This window comes from Eulemur rufifrons, chromosome 12, assembly GCF_041146395.1.
Source record: "Eulemur rufifrons isolate Redbay chromosome 12, OSU_ERuf_1, whole genome shotgun sequence".
NCBI lineage: Eukaryota > Metazoa > Chordata > Mammalia > Primates > Lemuridae > Eulemur > Eulemur rufifrons.
This window is the reverse complement of record NC_090994.1, coordinates 10,548,729-10,564,209: the sequence shown is the minus strand read 5'-3', so window position 1 is coordinate 10,564,209 and position 15,481 is coordinate 10,548,729. Positions and strand designations below refer to the sequence as shown.

Here is a 15,481-nt window from a genome sequence, read left to right as displayed (position 1 = left end):
GAGCCAACACTGAGACAAACTTCCAGGGAGGGGCAAGCCCCCCAAGCCTTGTCAGTTCAAATCAGCTTTTACTTCCCGTCAATTGGAAAGATGTCCCTCAATGAAGTCTTCCCACCAATGGAGTCAAGATCCCAGTAACCACACAGAATGGCAAAGGCCTTACCTTTGGGGGTGCTCTCCCAGCAGCATGGCAGGGCTCTAGAGAAGCTTCCCACCTGGGCCACTCCCTGCTGTTCCTGGCAGCCCCACACGCCATCGACGTGACGTTCACATGGTTCCGTTTGAGGCTAATAACTGGAAAAAAAGATGAAGTAGTTACACTTTTCCTTCAGCCTTTCTTTGAATTTGAGGTTTTATTTTTTTTTTATGCTGATTTTTAGGCTTTTCAAGTGGGATTTAATATCCTAGCAGGCCAGGTGGTGCTTATTGTTGGCGTTTTTTAAGCCCTTGGGGTTAGAGGGTGGGTCGGTGGGGGGGTAGAAGCTTGGGAGTGGGGGCCTGGTGGAGGAGGAAGGAGTTGCCTGGCAGTGCTGCACTTCGCTTAGCTCAAGCTAAAGTGTCTGACTCTCAGGTCGATGAAGAATAAATCCAGTCCACCACATGTCCCGTGCCAGGTTGAAGGACATTTGGTGCATCCTGGGCAGAGGCCACCATGGGTGGCCTGGCCCTCCCTGGAACTCTGAGGTGACCGTGGAAGCTGGAGTTGGGCCCTGGAGGAGCACAGCCAGGCTCATCTCCCCAGGGCCAGGCTCGCCCTCCCGCTGGGCTGTGCCCCTCCCCAGGGCCGCCCTCCCCCCTTACTGTTCTGTCCATCTTCCGGCTAGAACAGCAGAGCCACACACAGCCGAGACGACACTGGGCTCCACTACTGCAGAGGCACGTTCAAAGGATCAGCGATGCAGAGTCTGAAAGGCACCTCCAATGACAGGAAAGAACAGATTCTCTATGTAGAAAAAAAAAAAAACCCCACCAGCAACCCCCTGCCCCACCCCAACCCACTGGCACAGGCCCCACAGTTTTTGGCAGCAACAGCAAAGCACTGAGCCCTGCCAGGAGAAACAGCTTTGAATTAAAATATAAAGCTAATCGGAATATGGATCACGCAACGCTGCCAGTTATTTGATGTGTGTTGGGAGTACAACACCCCAGCCTCGCACAGGAACTGCCCAAGGTCATTATGTCTAATCAGCAGTTCTCAGAAACAGTATCAAGTCTTTTTATGTAAAAGGAAGTATTCCCACCTGCTGTCCCTTCCTACTCAGGACAGTCTTTAAATGTAATGTCTCGGGGCTCCAATCCCACACGGAACCCTAACACCACCGGTAATTAATTACACAGAGGCTGGAGGGAGGTGGTCGGGTTGCTTAACTGTTCCTGGATCACTGTGTTAAACACCCTTGTCAGGGGATTTCGCGGGGGAACGGGGGAGGGTTGGAAAGCAGAGAAACAGTGGGAAACTGAGGAACAGAGGACAGGCCTTGGACTCACTCCGGGTTGCCCCAGACCTTCCAAGCCCATCTGGAACTGGCTGCGCGGTGGGAGATGCCACCTGAGCCCTGGAGCCAGCCACTCGCTGGCCGGGCCTCTGCACAAGTTCATAACCCTTCTGAGCCTCAGTTTCTGCACGTGGAGAATGGAAGTAATGATATTACCTACCTTAGAGGGTTGGCGTTCTGCACACCAGGTTCCCAGCTGTGCTCCTTCCTTCGAAACCTCTAATGCCTCCCGCCTGCCTGGGGGGCCATCAACTCCAATGACTGAGCTCGGAATTTAAGGTAGCAATTATCCATTATATTTCACACTCCTAATAACCTCCGCCTTCAGATAGAGTGTTCAGAGTGACAAAAACAGAGGACAACAGTGTATATGATGGTTTCATAATCTTGACTGTATGGCCCATAATGGCCCTCTGACTTTATCCAAGCAGCCCAGGGCACACTGAGACGCTTAACAGACACTGCCAGCGACACAGTCCTAAATGAGGACGTATGCGTCAAACACGGATAGCTCGACAGACACCTGCTAGTCCCTCTCACGTCCTAAGTACTTCACACACATGAGCTCATTTAATCTTTACAACAATCGTGTGACATAGAAGTGACTGCATGTATCACCCTGAATGAGGAAATTAAGATACATAGACACTGAGTGACTCCTGTAAGCTCATGCAAGTTGCAAGTGAAAGAAATGGAATCTGAACCCAGGTTGTCTGGTTGGAGAAACCATATTAGCTACCACATTGCACTACTGAACCCTGATAAGATTTAGTTAACAATGCCATAGGGCAGGGAAGGCCTGATTTGTAATGTTTGCCAATCTCTGTGGTGTAAATATTCCCACCCTGGTCGATTTCAAGCTACCCACCTGAGTGAGGATTGAGAAGTAGTACTGATAATTGTCTCCCAGGAGGCTATGGTAGCGCACCACTGCTGGGAGGAAACCCCCATATAGTAGAGACCCCAGCTCAGTAAGACGACCCGGGCTGGTTACCGGGCAATTCATAGGAACAAAATAGGAACAGAGAGAGTACGCAGAGTTCGAAAGGGCCTTAGCCAAGCCCAAGACTCAATGCTTCCTGGGCATATCCTACAATGCACAGGACAGCTCCCACAGCAGAGTCATCCAGCCCAAAATATCAGTAGTGCCAAGGTCGAGAAACCCTGGTGTATGCCCAAAATACTGTTTTCCAAAAGCTGAAAACATGCCATTCTTACTCCAAGAAGAAATCACATCCACAAATCATATTTTATTAGCTGTGCAATACCACCTTCCATTCAGGGCCCGTGTTTTAATTAAGTTTTATGAACTACCAGTACAAATCAATACAATGCATTTTTTAATACACCAGCAGCTTGAATGTTCTTGAAGCTTTTAAACAATGAGTTTACTGTGGGCAAACAGAAGGCAAGGAATCAGGGAGATAATTAGCTCATGCATCTGGTGCTGGCTAATAAATAAATAATTTTCACATGAATGTAGAAACCGCTCCGTGTTAACTGTATTTTTAAAAAATACTTTGAAACTGTAATAAAATGCAATTATCAGAAGCATCTTGGTGATTGAGTAGAAGAACTGCTTAATTTAAAAAATAATTCAGTTACTTCCACCTCGCCTGGGGTGGATGAACACGTAGCAAAATCTTCCATCCCACTAGACTCTGGAAGAAGAATTGATCTTTCATAAAATAAATGTTTCTGCATTTCTTCTTATGGAAGCCAGAAGCCAGGAAGAGCACCCTGCTTTGAAAAGAGATTGTTTGGTTCACACAGTATATACTTTGGTTTATTTGAACAGGTAAGAAAGTGGTCCCCATTTCTGAGGAGGAAATGTGTTTTCTGACTTTTAAATACATCATGATATCACCGGTCTACAATGAGTTTCCTTTTCTGGTAAAGTGAAAAGGGTCTTTTTCTTTTCCTCCAGCGTTCAGTTGCCCCTTCTTCAGAAACAGTCTTCAGATGAAGTATCCGTGTGTCAACCCAAAGTTCCAAACCACACCTTCCACATGTCGCCAGGTCTGCGTTCAGCGCCCGACAGGATCAGCATTTAGCACGTCCTTTGATATGGTATCAACCTGATGCTCTGAACTGAAAGTCTTCATAATGCATCTAAAAGTATCTTCTTAAAAAATATAAAAATGTATGCTAACTTGTGCTCTCTTGTAAGGCTTGCAGATTAGTAGCTACTTAAGCAGAATATAACTCACAAGCCAAAAAAAAAAAAAGTGCATTTTTAAATAAAATAAACTAACTGGAAATGGTTAAAACAACCACCGAAAAGATGAGATTATTTTTCATTGATCTTGGGAAAAAAATGACACAATATTTAGGATTTTTTCTGGTCCATTTAATGTTGTTTAATAAGCTCACGAGGATTGTGACAAGTCGTGTCTCCTCTTCTGCCCTCTGATATTTTAGCATTTCTAGAAACTAGAGCCCTACTGAGATGACCATTTGTAAGAGGAGCAATGTGCTTGCCTTTCATTCTAATGAACTTTGTACAAAACTGGTCTTAATTCATGAGCATTTCAATGAGCACAGAAAACAAGAGCTCTCATTTTGTGGTAAACACAATCAAAGCCTCCACACCATCAGGCTTATAATCTCACAAGCATTCTGCCTTTGTCGGACACTTCACAGGGTGCAACTGGGCTACTTTTGCAGGCAAAGTGGAGATTTTAATTTCTGTTGCATAAAGCCAACCAGAGAGAAATCGGAGGCTCTGTCCTCTTGGTCTTTTACTAATCAAATTTCTTTTCTCGCCCTTTTTGGAAGTCTTTTCCTTGTTGCAGCCACTTGTTCGGTAATTGCAAAAGGAAAAAAAAAAAAAGTTTAAATGTCTCCCCAAATCCATCCCTGGGAGTTCATGTCTTTTTGCTACTTGTCTTCTGTTTCTGTTTGCGGAGGTGAGCCTCTATCTCGTGCCTGAAGACCAGCATCCCCAGCTGCCCGTGGGACGCCTCGTTCATGGCCTTGGACTGCATGCACATCTTGTACTGCTCGGGGGTCAGCTCGTCCACACAGCGCTTCTCGTGCCACAGGTGGAAGAGGCCCCGCACGGGCGTCCGCACCACTATGAGGTTGCTGTGCAGATACTTTCGGTAAAGGTGCACATCCTCTCCGCCCCAGCCTTTGATGTCCAAGTCGAACCCACCTGTCAGGAGAGAACACACCGTGAGTCATGCTGCCCTGCCACCTCCTGTTCTGCATTTGCCTCTCCCAGCTGCGCAAGCACAGAACTTTTCTCCAAGAGACATTCAGGGGACACGTGTGCTTCTCTGCCCCACCAAGTTACCAGAGTGGCTGTCCAGCCCAGGGGCCCTGGAAATCCCAAACAGAGATGACCTTCATGGCAGACAGCACCAACTTCTTGAGATAACAAGACTCCGAACAAAATTGCAAGCATTTGGCTGCTGCAAAGAGCCACCAGCAATGCGCGTGAGTGGCCCCGGCCTCCCAGTAAGAGCTCAGCAGCAGCCCAACTTTTCAACTTGAAACCTCCCAGTGCAGATTCTCGTGTTTCTGTTTGGATGTGGCCTCCGCCTGCCTTTGCAGAAACCTGGGACTTGCAGTGTGACAGTGAAGAGGATCTCAGGGTGAACAAGTCACGTCCGGCTAAGCCCTCTTCCTATCACAGACCTAAGTGGTGCTGAAAATCTGTGACTTCACCACCGGCTGGCGAAATCAGTCATTTTAAAGGGATTGGCCTCAGAGTCAGTTCTGATGTTCTACTCAAAAAAAAAAAAAAAAAAAATCTTGTTTCATTTTATAATAAACTCTTTCACAAAGTCAGCCGTGGCCTGGTGAAGTCTCGCCTTTACAGGCTGAGATGCCCTGTATCTTTTCTTAACCTAAAGCCCACTGGGTCCCAGATGGAACCAAAGAAGCACTGGCCTCTTTGTCTTTTTTCTTTCTTACCCAGGAAATTTATTTAACTCTTACAAGAAACAGTGAGGTGATTCTCAACGTATTTTCTCAGACATCCTCATGCAGCCTGTTTATTCCTTGCACACCCCAAGCTGTGCTGCTCTGACCGGGGCATCACTAGAACCAAGAGGAGGTTCAAGGCCCAGAGAAAACCGCAACCCACCAGCCCCTGGGCTGTTGATATGAGTGACCGTGACCCCTCCACGGTGGGCAAAGAAATGTGTATGAGTCAGGGGTCCAGAATTTGTGTCCTAGTTCTCTTAGAACCTGCCACTTAAATTCTCCTGAATTGTAGTTTTTTCCTGCTTAAATGAAGTAGGTATCATAACCCAACAAGTTAGGGGAAGTGTTTGGTTAACTGTAATTGATTTGTTATCATTTTAACTTATTAGATACATGGCTCACAAGACACTTGCACGAAGTACAAGACTGCAAAGAATAGCATTTTAATTATTATTATAATAATTATTTTGAAGGAAATGGCACCACTTTCACCACCAGAATGGCGTCAAAATGTGCCCCAAAGGTTCCAAGGTCATGGCAACAGCTTACTGAGGACAAGCACCCTTCCCACCCTGCTGTGCCCACTTTTGTCACTCAGAGCTACGTCCCTATTTAGCAGAATCCAATATGTTATAAATACAAATTGGAAAACCATTCAATCGCAAAATCATCTTTCCCCGTACCAAGAGCACAGAAACAGTTTCTTGAAATGGAAATCTTTAGAAATGTTATTTTGGAAAATTTGACTTGCACATAACCATTCAGGAATATTTCTCTTAGAGAAGTCAAAGAACGCCTGCTGTCAGCCGCTGGGTGCCTGCAGAGCACCCACCGCGCAGAGACCGGCCCCCGCTGGGTGCTCTGCTGCTTCTACGGGGACTTGACTTCAAGTTCTTTGATTTTCTTTCTCTTTTTAACCCAGCGATGTCTTTGAGGGCTCTATAGTCCCTGGAGTCCGCGTCATTTCTGAATATGACAAACCTGGGGCCGCTCCTCCTCCCTGATTTTAAAAGCAGCAGCTTTGGGCCTGGGGCCTGAGTGGGGGCAGCCTGGGAGACAGTGAGGGTGGCAGGTCGTGGGGACCTGGGATGGGAAGCTCCGTGCTGCCCTGAGAGCAGGGCTGCCCCTGCCACCCAAGCCCTGCTCATTCCCGCCCGAGTCATGCATAACCCACAGTCCCGTTCCCTTCAGAGGCACACGAGTAAGTATTGCCATGGGGAGGGGGTGTGGGTATCCGAGGGGGACAGGAGACCTCAGTTCTCATCCCAACTGTGCCCCGTCATGTGCTCTGAGGCCCAGGGCAGTCCCTTCACCTTTGAAAGGCTTGGTCCCCATCCGCAACCTAAGGGCCTTTTCCTCTCTGTCCTCTGGAAACCCACAGGTGTACACGCGAGCATGTGTATACTGACAGCAACCGCACACTCAGGTCTTGAAGTGACATCTGGATTTAGTGTCTTTCCCCCCAGTTCCCAGTGTTTCCCTTTGACCCTTCCTGGGAGGCTCAGGCTGTCCTGCGTGGGGAGGGCTCAGCGGCCAGAACCCGGCTGGAAGGAGGCCCCAGAGAACTTGCTGCAAAGCCGCCTTTATGGGACAAGCTGCCTTTTCATCCCAGATTGTGCATCTTATTTGGGGAGACCGAGAGGTGCTGGTGAGGATTATAGGGGCCAAAGTGCTGCCTCTCCCAACTCCCCAAATCCCCTCAGGTCCAGCCCTGAGTCCATGACCTCTGCAATGGCATTTTAAATATTATTGTAATTATAATTATTTTAAAGGAAATGGCACCACTTTTACCACCAGACTCTGGAAATCTGCTCGATTCCTTCCAGGGCTGCACAGCCCGGCGGCCTCTGGGTGGCAGCAGAGATGCAGCGTTGCTCACCTATGTTGATGAAGTCCGACCGATACTGACATGTCATCCCGAATCCAAAGTCTCTCCAAAATCCAGTTTCTTTCTTTATGACCTGCAAGGAAAGCACTGTCATGTGAGGGGGAAGGACAGAGTGGACAAAAATAGGGACGAGTGTTCACACACTCACGTGAGCAAAAAGCACGGAGCCAGTCCCATCGCCGCTCAACAGCCACAACCACGTGGGGGACATGCAGATGGCTGTAGCTCCTCACACACAGAACACAGTAAACCCACCCGTCCCCAAACGGGGCCTTGTGATTTCTGGCACCTCTGGCCGGAATGTTTCTAGGGTGTAGCCATGCACACACACACACACACACACGCACACGCATAATCAAAAACAAACCGGGAGAGCGAGTTTTTGAGCAGCGCCATGGAAAAGCCACCTACGTGTCTGGCCCCGCACCAGTGCCAGGGAGAACCGGGGGAGGCCTGGGCCCCTCGCACAGGCCCAGGCAGGGGGCCAGCAAAGGGCTCAGGAAGTTGAGAAAAGGCTGGAGAACAACCCGGAATTCAGCGGCCCTGGCGCAGTGCACACACAGGACTCCCTCGGGGAATAAAAAGACACGGGAGACACCTCGGCATGTCACCAGCCCTCCTGCTCTGCTCTCGCTTGCTGAGGGAAAGGGCGCTAAAAGTCTAGGTTGTGGAGAAAGACTGTCCATTCATCCTGATGCTATTTAAAAACCAAACTGGTCCCCAAAGCATCTGCGGTGGTGCCAGCCTGCAGGGCGGCCGAGAGGCCATCCAAGCAGTGATCAGCCTCTTCCTCTAAGTACGTTTCCAATCTATCTGCTGAAGCCGCCTTTCAAACGTTTGATTTATATACATATTTTATGGCTGAGATAACCCTGGGTTTGAGATCTTAATAGTTACCTTTCACGATTCGTTCTTGTTGACATAGGGGCTTAGACAAAACGACATTCCCTCCCCTGGGAAAGGGGGTGTTTCAGCAGGTCCCCATTCCCTCGGATTTCTGTGTCTTCTGTTTGGGACGTGTGGCTCTGTACCCCACTAATTAGAACCAGCACGTCAGGGGCAGGAGCACCAGAGTCTCGTCCCAGCTTGACTACTGACTTTTCCACCTTCCCTTCTCCGAGCCTCTATTTTCTTTCCAATAAAATGGGTTGAGTGAACTTGCTCCTAATCCAGCTCTCACATCTAAACATTTATCTTATCACTTACTCCACCTTCCTGAAGTTTCACCATAGGCTGATTATATTTGACAAATGGCTCACCGAAGGGTTATCGAATCTTAAACATTCTCACACTCCGTGACCTATGAAACCTCCCTGGAGACGTGGCTTACACTACTGTTGACACCTATCAAACGTGCCCTAAGGGAAATAAGGACCGAGAGAGGTTCAGTCGGTTACAGCTGTCCCCAGCACATGTTTGCCAATTCTACTTCCGAGCAAAGGACTGTTACACAGTATCTCCCAAAGGACAAGACAATTCCATTAGTATCCACTAGAAAGACTTTGCAAGGCAAGAAAGTCTGGAAGAATCTCTACTGAGTTATTTTTTAAATGTGGATTTTGTTCCATCCCTGTCTTACCAGGTACATCGTTTCTGTCGCAGCAAATGGCTCAATGTCCCTTCTGCCGGCCGGGACCTGGGCAAGCTCCCCAAGCCTCTGGATCAAAAGGGAGTCAAGGAGAAGTGCCAGTATGCAAACTTCAAATATTTGGCTGAAGTATACGTGGAATTTTAAAAAGAATGCTCCAAACAGGAAAAATAATCGGCCAGGGCTTGGGAAGAAGGACAAGAGGGACGGCAAGAGGCAGGTCTCCCAAGACTCTGCACCGAGACAACGTAGCATCTGACAAAGCCGGGCAAAGTCAAGGGGGATCCTCAGCTGGGAACGGTGAGACACACTGATTTATGAGCTGGAGAGGGAGCTACAGAAACACTTATTAAAGTAAGTTTTAAAGCTGGCAAGCCACAAAAAGCCACTATCTGAAGAGCTCATTGAAATTTAGCCCTTTGTAGGAAACATTTGGTCATGCCCACAGCTTGTCATTTCGGGGCAAGATCAAGTTCACGTTTTAGAGGTTCTCCCGCCCACAGCTGTGCCGAGTTGCTGTGCTGTTTGGATATACGTTTTGGTTTTCGTCCACGGTTCCTGGCTCGTAACTCCATAGTCTTTGTTATACATACAATGTTGGGGCCCTTCAGGCGTCAGGAAACAGAATCTTTCTCCTGCTCCAGGCAGGACTCTAATCTGAGTGTGGGTCAAAAGACCCTCATTCCAGAGAGGGTCCTGCCCCATGCCCTGGAGGAGGGAACGCTGCACAGAGAGGCCAGGAAGAATCTGAGCAGACAGGCTTTGCTGGGTTTACATTAAGCGGTTTTTGTCCAATCATGGTTGGACATAGTTGTCCATGCTTCAGTTATAGGAAACCAATGAAGTCTCCATAAAAGGACCAAAAGGTAGGGTTCGGAGAGCTTCCGGAGAGCAGGACACACGGAGGTAGACAGGAAAGTGAACAAGACCTCATCCACGTGCCGGGAGAGTGTCACACCCCAACTCCATGGGGACAGAAGCCCCCGAGCTTGGGACCCTTCCAGACCTCACCCTACGTATCTCTCCATCGGGCTGTTTTTCTGTATCCTTTCTAATAAACTGGTAAATGTTTCCAAGGGTTTTGTGAGCCGCTCTAGGAAATTAACCAAACCCAAAGAAGGGGTCACGGAAACCCCAGTTTAAAGCCAGTCGGTCAGAAGTTCTGGAGGCCTGGACTCGTGACTAGCAGAAAGGATGGGTCAGTCCTGGGGACTGAGCCCTCAGCCTGTGGGACCCGATGCTGTCTCTGTGTAGACAGTGTCAGAATTGAACTAGACGACGTCCCCGCTGGTGTCTGCTGTGTGGTGCGTGGAGGAAAAGCCCCACATGTGGTCATAGAAGCCTTCTTCTGTGTTGACTATTGTGGAGTTTAGAGGGAAGCATGGTTAGAGGAGTGTTTTGCCAAGAGGAGGAGGAACGGTGCCCTCGTTGGGCAGCCTGGTGGCAAAGTGCGCTCAAGGGTACATCTGAGCACGTCACCTTCCCGTTGGAAACCCTCGATGCAGTTCCAAGAAAACCCACAAGGGAGCCTCACGGCCCCGCGTGACCCGGCCCCGCCTGCCACGGCCATCTCATCTCTGCTCCTTCCTCTGCCCTGTACACGCCCGGCCTCTGCCCCTCAGGGTCTCCGGGCTCCCAGCCCCCCGTGCGGTCCCCCCTGCCTGGGTCACCCTTTCCCTGCCCACTACTCAGCTCTGCTCCAATGTCACTTGCTCAGAGTGGTCGTCCTGACCCTCCTGGCCAGTGTCACTGCACCCGCCACCCCAACGTCACTCTCTACACCATCACCCTGATTTATTTTCTCTACAACAATGATGGTTCTCTGAAATGACACCATGGATGCCTTTGTTTCCCTGTTTGCTGACTGTCTTCAGCCACCACCCCTGGTGAACCTCAGGACCTGCTGTCGTCCACAGCAATGAGCATGCTGTCCAGCACACAGCAGGCACTCAATACATGCACCCTCAGTGAATGAGCAGGAAGCGGTCCCAGGGCAGAGATGGTTCCAAGCCAGTAGAACAGACATGTTTCGCGGAGGAGATACGTATCAGCAAGTGGCCCAGGAAGCCCAGTGGTACCAACTCCCAGAATTATGTGGCTCTGGCCCAACAGACAAAACTGTTTTCACCTGCCTGGGGTCTAAGGCAGAGCCCTGACTTCTCAGAAACTTTGCCCCAGGCGTAAGGAGCTCCACTGTTCTGTTCGAGCACTGAAAAGACAGACACTAATGACAATGACGTCTGCTACGACAAAGGAAGAAGAAACCCCACAGTAAAGATTATACTTTAAAAGAAAAGCATCTCTTCTTCCTGTCCTAGATTCCACTGATCTGTTTTCAAGCTCTACCCTCATTTGCAAAAAAATGTCTTTTGATGGCTGGCCGCCTCTCGTTGCTCTCTGCAGCACCCTCCTGTCCCCACCTGAGGTCTCAGCAGAGCCCTGCAGGGCACGAATGCACCACAAAAGGACAGTTGTTAGGCCTGCTCGCCCACAGGAAGTTTCCAGAGCCCCAGCTCTGTGGGCGACTCACGTGACAGGGTGATTATTTTCTATTAGGACCCAAACACAAAGCACCAATCAGCATCTCTCCCCAGAGATGTGGGAAGGCGGCCGCCCTGCAGCTGCGTGGGGAGCCGGGGTGGCCGTCAGCGCCTGTCTGGTGTGATGGTGCCGACTTGGACGGCTGCCCGTGGAGCAATCTAGACCCGAAAATAAAATAAATAACAAATACCCTGCCTGAGTATCTCCTCTAAATCAGAGAGAGTCTCCCAAGAACTGAGGCTGTGTCTGGCCAGCCCATGAGCAGGGCTGGTTTATGGGTGCGTGACCCCCGCAGTAACACAGGGCCCCATGCACGGAAGGCCTCACGCCTGCTGTCGCCATCTTGAAACTCTTAATACTTTTTCAACAAGGGCCCGCATTTTCATTTTGCACTGGGCTGTGCCAATTGCGTAGCAGGTCCTGCCCTGTGAACAGCTGATACCCTGAGCTGCGAAGGCTTCTGTGCCTGGGTTGGGTGCCCTCCGCCCCTGTGGTACACGTTCCTTATCACCTGGGTCCTCAGAGCTTGGTGACCACACTGCACAAGATTCCAAGAGGGCTGCATGTCCTCTTCTTGTGGCCTCTTGGTGTGGAGGTAGAATGACTCACCCAAGATCACTCAGCCACTTGTAGCCGAGCACAGACCAACCCTACGATTGCTGTGACCGTTCCATTTCTTGAGAAATAAGGTATTCTAGAGCCACAGCTTTCAAAGATTTAAGAATGAACTCAAATGCCTCTCCTCCCAGATTTTTACTGACTCACATTTTTTCAACAAGTCTCGTTTTATCAGTATTGGCATAAAAAAAAAATTGTGTCTTCTGAGGGTACCATGCTGGACAAAGAACCATCTGGAATCTCTCATTCCCAGGAACCTGCAATCTTAAACTAGACTCACTGCCCTCCTTGAAGCACTTTGAGGGCCAAGGACGTGTCCCCTGCTGTTCGGCGTCCTCAGCCCCAGCTCAGTGCACAGTGTGGCACTGGAGTTTGTGCCTCCGCCACTCAGCCGCTGTGGGAGTCTGGGCAAGTGACTTAACGCTCCTTGACCCTCAAATTCCCCACCTGTGAGATGACAACAGTTCCTCTTCACCTTACCGAGTGTTACATGAGACGGTGCAGGCACAGTGCTGGCTCACGGAAAGGCTCCTGTTGATACTGATTTTGGTACACTATGTGCACACTGAACAGAGGGACACAAAGTCATCAGAGTTAACTGCTAGGACCGCACAGCAGACTGAGATGTCCGCATCAGCCACCGCAGACATTAGACATGGCGAGGAGGTGGCCCTGAGGTGGAATGACAGCCCGGCAGACTCTGAGCAGGTGTGCTCACCTGGTGGCGGAGCTGGCTTGGTGTCTACTAGGCTGGTACCAAGTGCCAGGCATTTTCTCCACAACCAGTTTGAGAGTCAGTCTGCGGAGAATGATGAATCCCAACAAGAAATCAAGGTATGGGGTTTATTCTCAAAGGAAAAAAAACAAGTTGTCTGAATATACACACAACACCATACATTTGGTTTCCTGCTTCTGTCTGCAGGCAAAATGCTATCAAGTGACAGTGGCAATAGCCCCGAGAAAGAATGACTAGCACGCTAACGAGGTTATATTTCCAAGGCTGCTGGAAAAGGTTGTCTTTTGTTTGCGTAAGTAACTTTTATTACAGCTGCATTCTGGAACTGCATTCTCCCTTCACCTTTGACACTGATGTATTCCAGGGAAGGCTATCAAGGGTTTATTAATATATATGCAGCATCTCTTTCAACACTGAGCCAAAACGCACGCTCGGTAGGAAGTCTTTCCTAGTGGATCCATCTCCAGTCGTTACTTTTTATTTTATACCTTCTCACCACCTACACCATCTATATCTCCATTATATTAATTTCTGTAGTTTGATGTTCTCATTCGGAATCTTTGGCGGGCCATTTTCTGTATATGTCAGCTCTCATCTAGATCCTAAGCAAATCTCTTTCCACTATACTAGAGCGAGCAAAGCCTGGTTTGTGCAGTGCCACTGGCTTGCTCTGCCATCTTGGACAAGTCATTCCACCTCTATAAAAAGACGAGGGTGAGTGAAGTGCCCCCAACAAATCACTTCTGCATATGTGACATTAAGTTCTTCTGACTCTTCCACTAGCACCTAGACCAGTCCCCTGTAGACGGTAAGAGCTCAAGAAATGATTCATCCAGTCAAGAACATGATCATACTTTTCTTTTGGGGCATGGGGACCCCTTTTGTCTCAGAGAGAACTGCTAGTTCAGACTAAATAGTCATAAATACCGAACTCTAAAATATGAGACTTGTGTACTCTAGAAAAGGTCGAAAGCATATTTGGTAGTAAGTGCCAAAGGTCGCAGGATAATTCAGGGCCTCTGGCAGGAGACACCGGGAATCTCAGCTGTTTCTGCCCTGACCACTGTGCTGCACCTCTAGGTTTTCCTTCCTTCCACCTGCTTCTCTGCAGGAATAACAATAAAAGGCCAAAACCTTTAGATCGTTAAATGAAAAGAATTCTCGCAAGCAAATAAGGTCTTTATGAGTTTGAAGTGGAGGCCTTAATCACATGGGATATCAAATGTAAAACAGTACTTCATTTAAAGCCAGAGGAACTTTTATTGTGATTGGTTGAAAGAAAATAAATCCTATATCTTATTTTCCCCTTGAACCCAATTAGAAGCTTATAACTCTTATGTAAAGGAAACAAGAAGTTTCTTTTTTTTTTTTTTTTAAATTTTTTTTAAGGGATGGGGTCTCACTATGCTGCCCAGACTAAACTCCTGGGCTCAAGCGATCCTCCCACCTTGGCCTCCTGAGTAGCTGGGATAACAGGCACATGCCACCGAGCCTGGCTGAAACAAGACATTTCTGCCTCTCTGGGGGTGATATATAAGCTGGTAAATACAGTCATTCCCCATATAACGACATTTCGGTCAACCACAAAGTGCATATATGACGGTGGCCATCCAGGAAGCTAATGTTAACTTATTAAAGAAAATTTTTTTTATAAACTCAGCGTAGCCTAAATGTACAGTGTTTACAAAGTCTACAGTAGCGCACAGCAATGTCCTAGGCCTTCACGTTTACCCACCACTCACCCAGGGCAACTTCTGCAGGCTCCATTCTCAGTAAGTGCCCCTATACAAGTGTACCACATTTTATCTTTTATGCCATATTTTCCCTGTACCTTTTCTATGTTTAGATACACAAATACATTGTATTACAATTGCCTGCAATATTCGGAACAGTAACATGTTGTAAGGGTTTATAATCTAGAAGCAAGAGGCTGTACCATACAAGCCTAGGTGTGTAGTGGCTACACCATCTAGGTTTGTGTAAATGCACGCTATGATGTCTACACAATGGTGGCCTAATGACACATCTCTCAGAACGGATCCCTGTTGTTAAGCGACACGTGACTGTAGAATAAAAGTGGTTCAAATGAAAAACTCTGTTTTTATGTATAAAGCAGAGATATACATATAGCACACAAACAGATATCCAGTGTATCTGGGTATTAAAATTTCACTGAGGGGAGAGGAAGCTGTATTATGAGTGTACTGTCTGGCTTGAGCCCAGAGAGAAATCATGCCAGGACATGGTGAGAAATGAACCTTGTCCAACCTGAAGACACTCAAAACTGAAACTCTCTGGAAAATATCATTGCATCAGCTGCCTGGGGTTAGCTGGCAGAGGGAGGGCAAAGGCCACAGGATGGGATGGAGAGAACAGGTTTTGCTGCTTCTGGAAGCTTAAACACAGTCCCTCCAAGAGAATTTCACAAGACAAGTGATTTCCGTGGAAATCAGTTTACTCTCCCACTGCACAGAAACATGAGAGACTTGGTCCTATGACATCTTCAGGTTCACGCAGCAGATGTCCTTCCTCCACCCTGAGAGGTACGCCGTGGGAGGAAGCATGGCTTTGACCCAGCAGGAGGCAGAGCTGCCCAAATCAAGGAAGGACACATGGCCTTCAGATGAGAACAACGTCCTGAGATTCAGCCTGAGCCACACACAGCTTTAGACAAACCCAGA

At 48.4% G+C, this 15,481-nt stretch overlaps 1 protein-coding gene across 2 annotated transcripts in view; it reads right to left on the bottom strand.

Annotated features, from left to right (window-relative positions):
- Positions 1-3,721: 3,721 nt before the first annotated feature.
- CSGALNACT1 (chondroitin sulfate N-acetylgalactosaminyltransferase 1) overlaps positions 3,722-15,481 on the bottom strand; it is a 72,892-nt gene continuing 61,132 nt past the window's right edge. For both annotated transcript variants that reach the window (XM_069485189.1, XM_069485190.1), the window contains exons 6-7: positions 7,309-7,390; positions 3,722-4,653 (exon numbers count right to left, since the gene is read on the bottom strand). In XM_069485189.1, the coding sequence (XP_069341290.1) occupies positions 4,377-4,653; positions 7,309-7,390 (359 nt within the window). In that variant the 3' untranslated portion in view covers positions 3,722-4,376. The remainder of the gene's footprint in view (positions 4,654-7,308; positions 7,391-15,481) is intronic.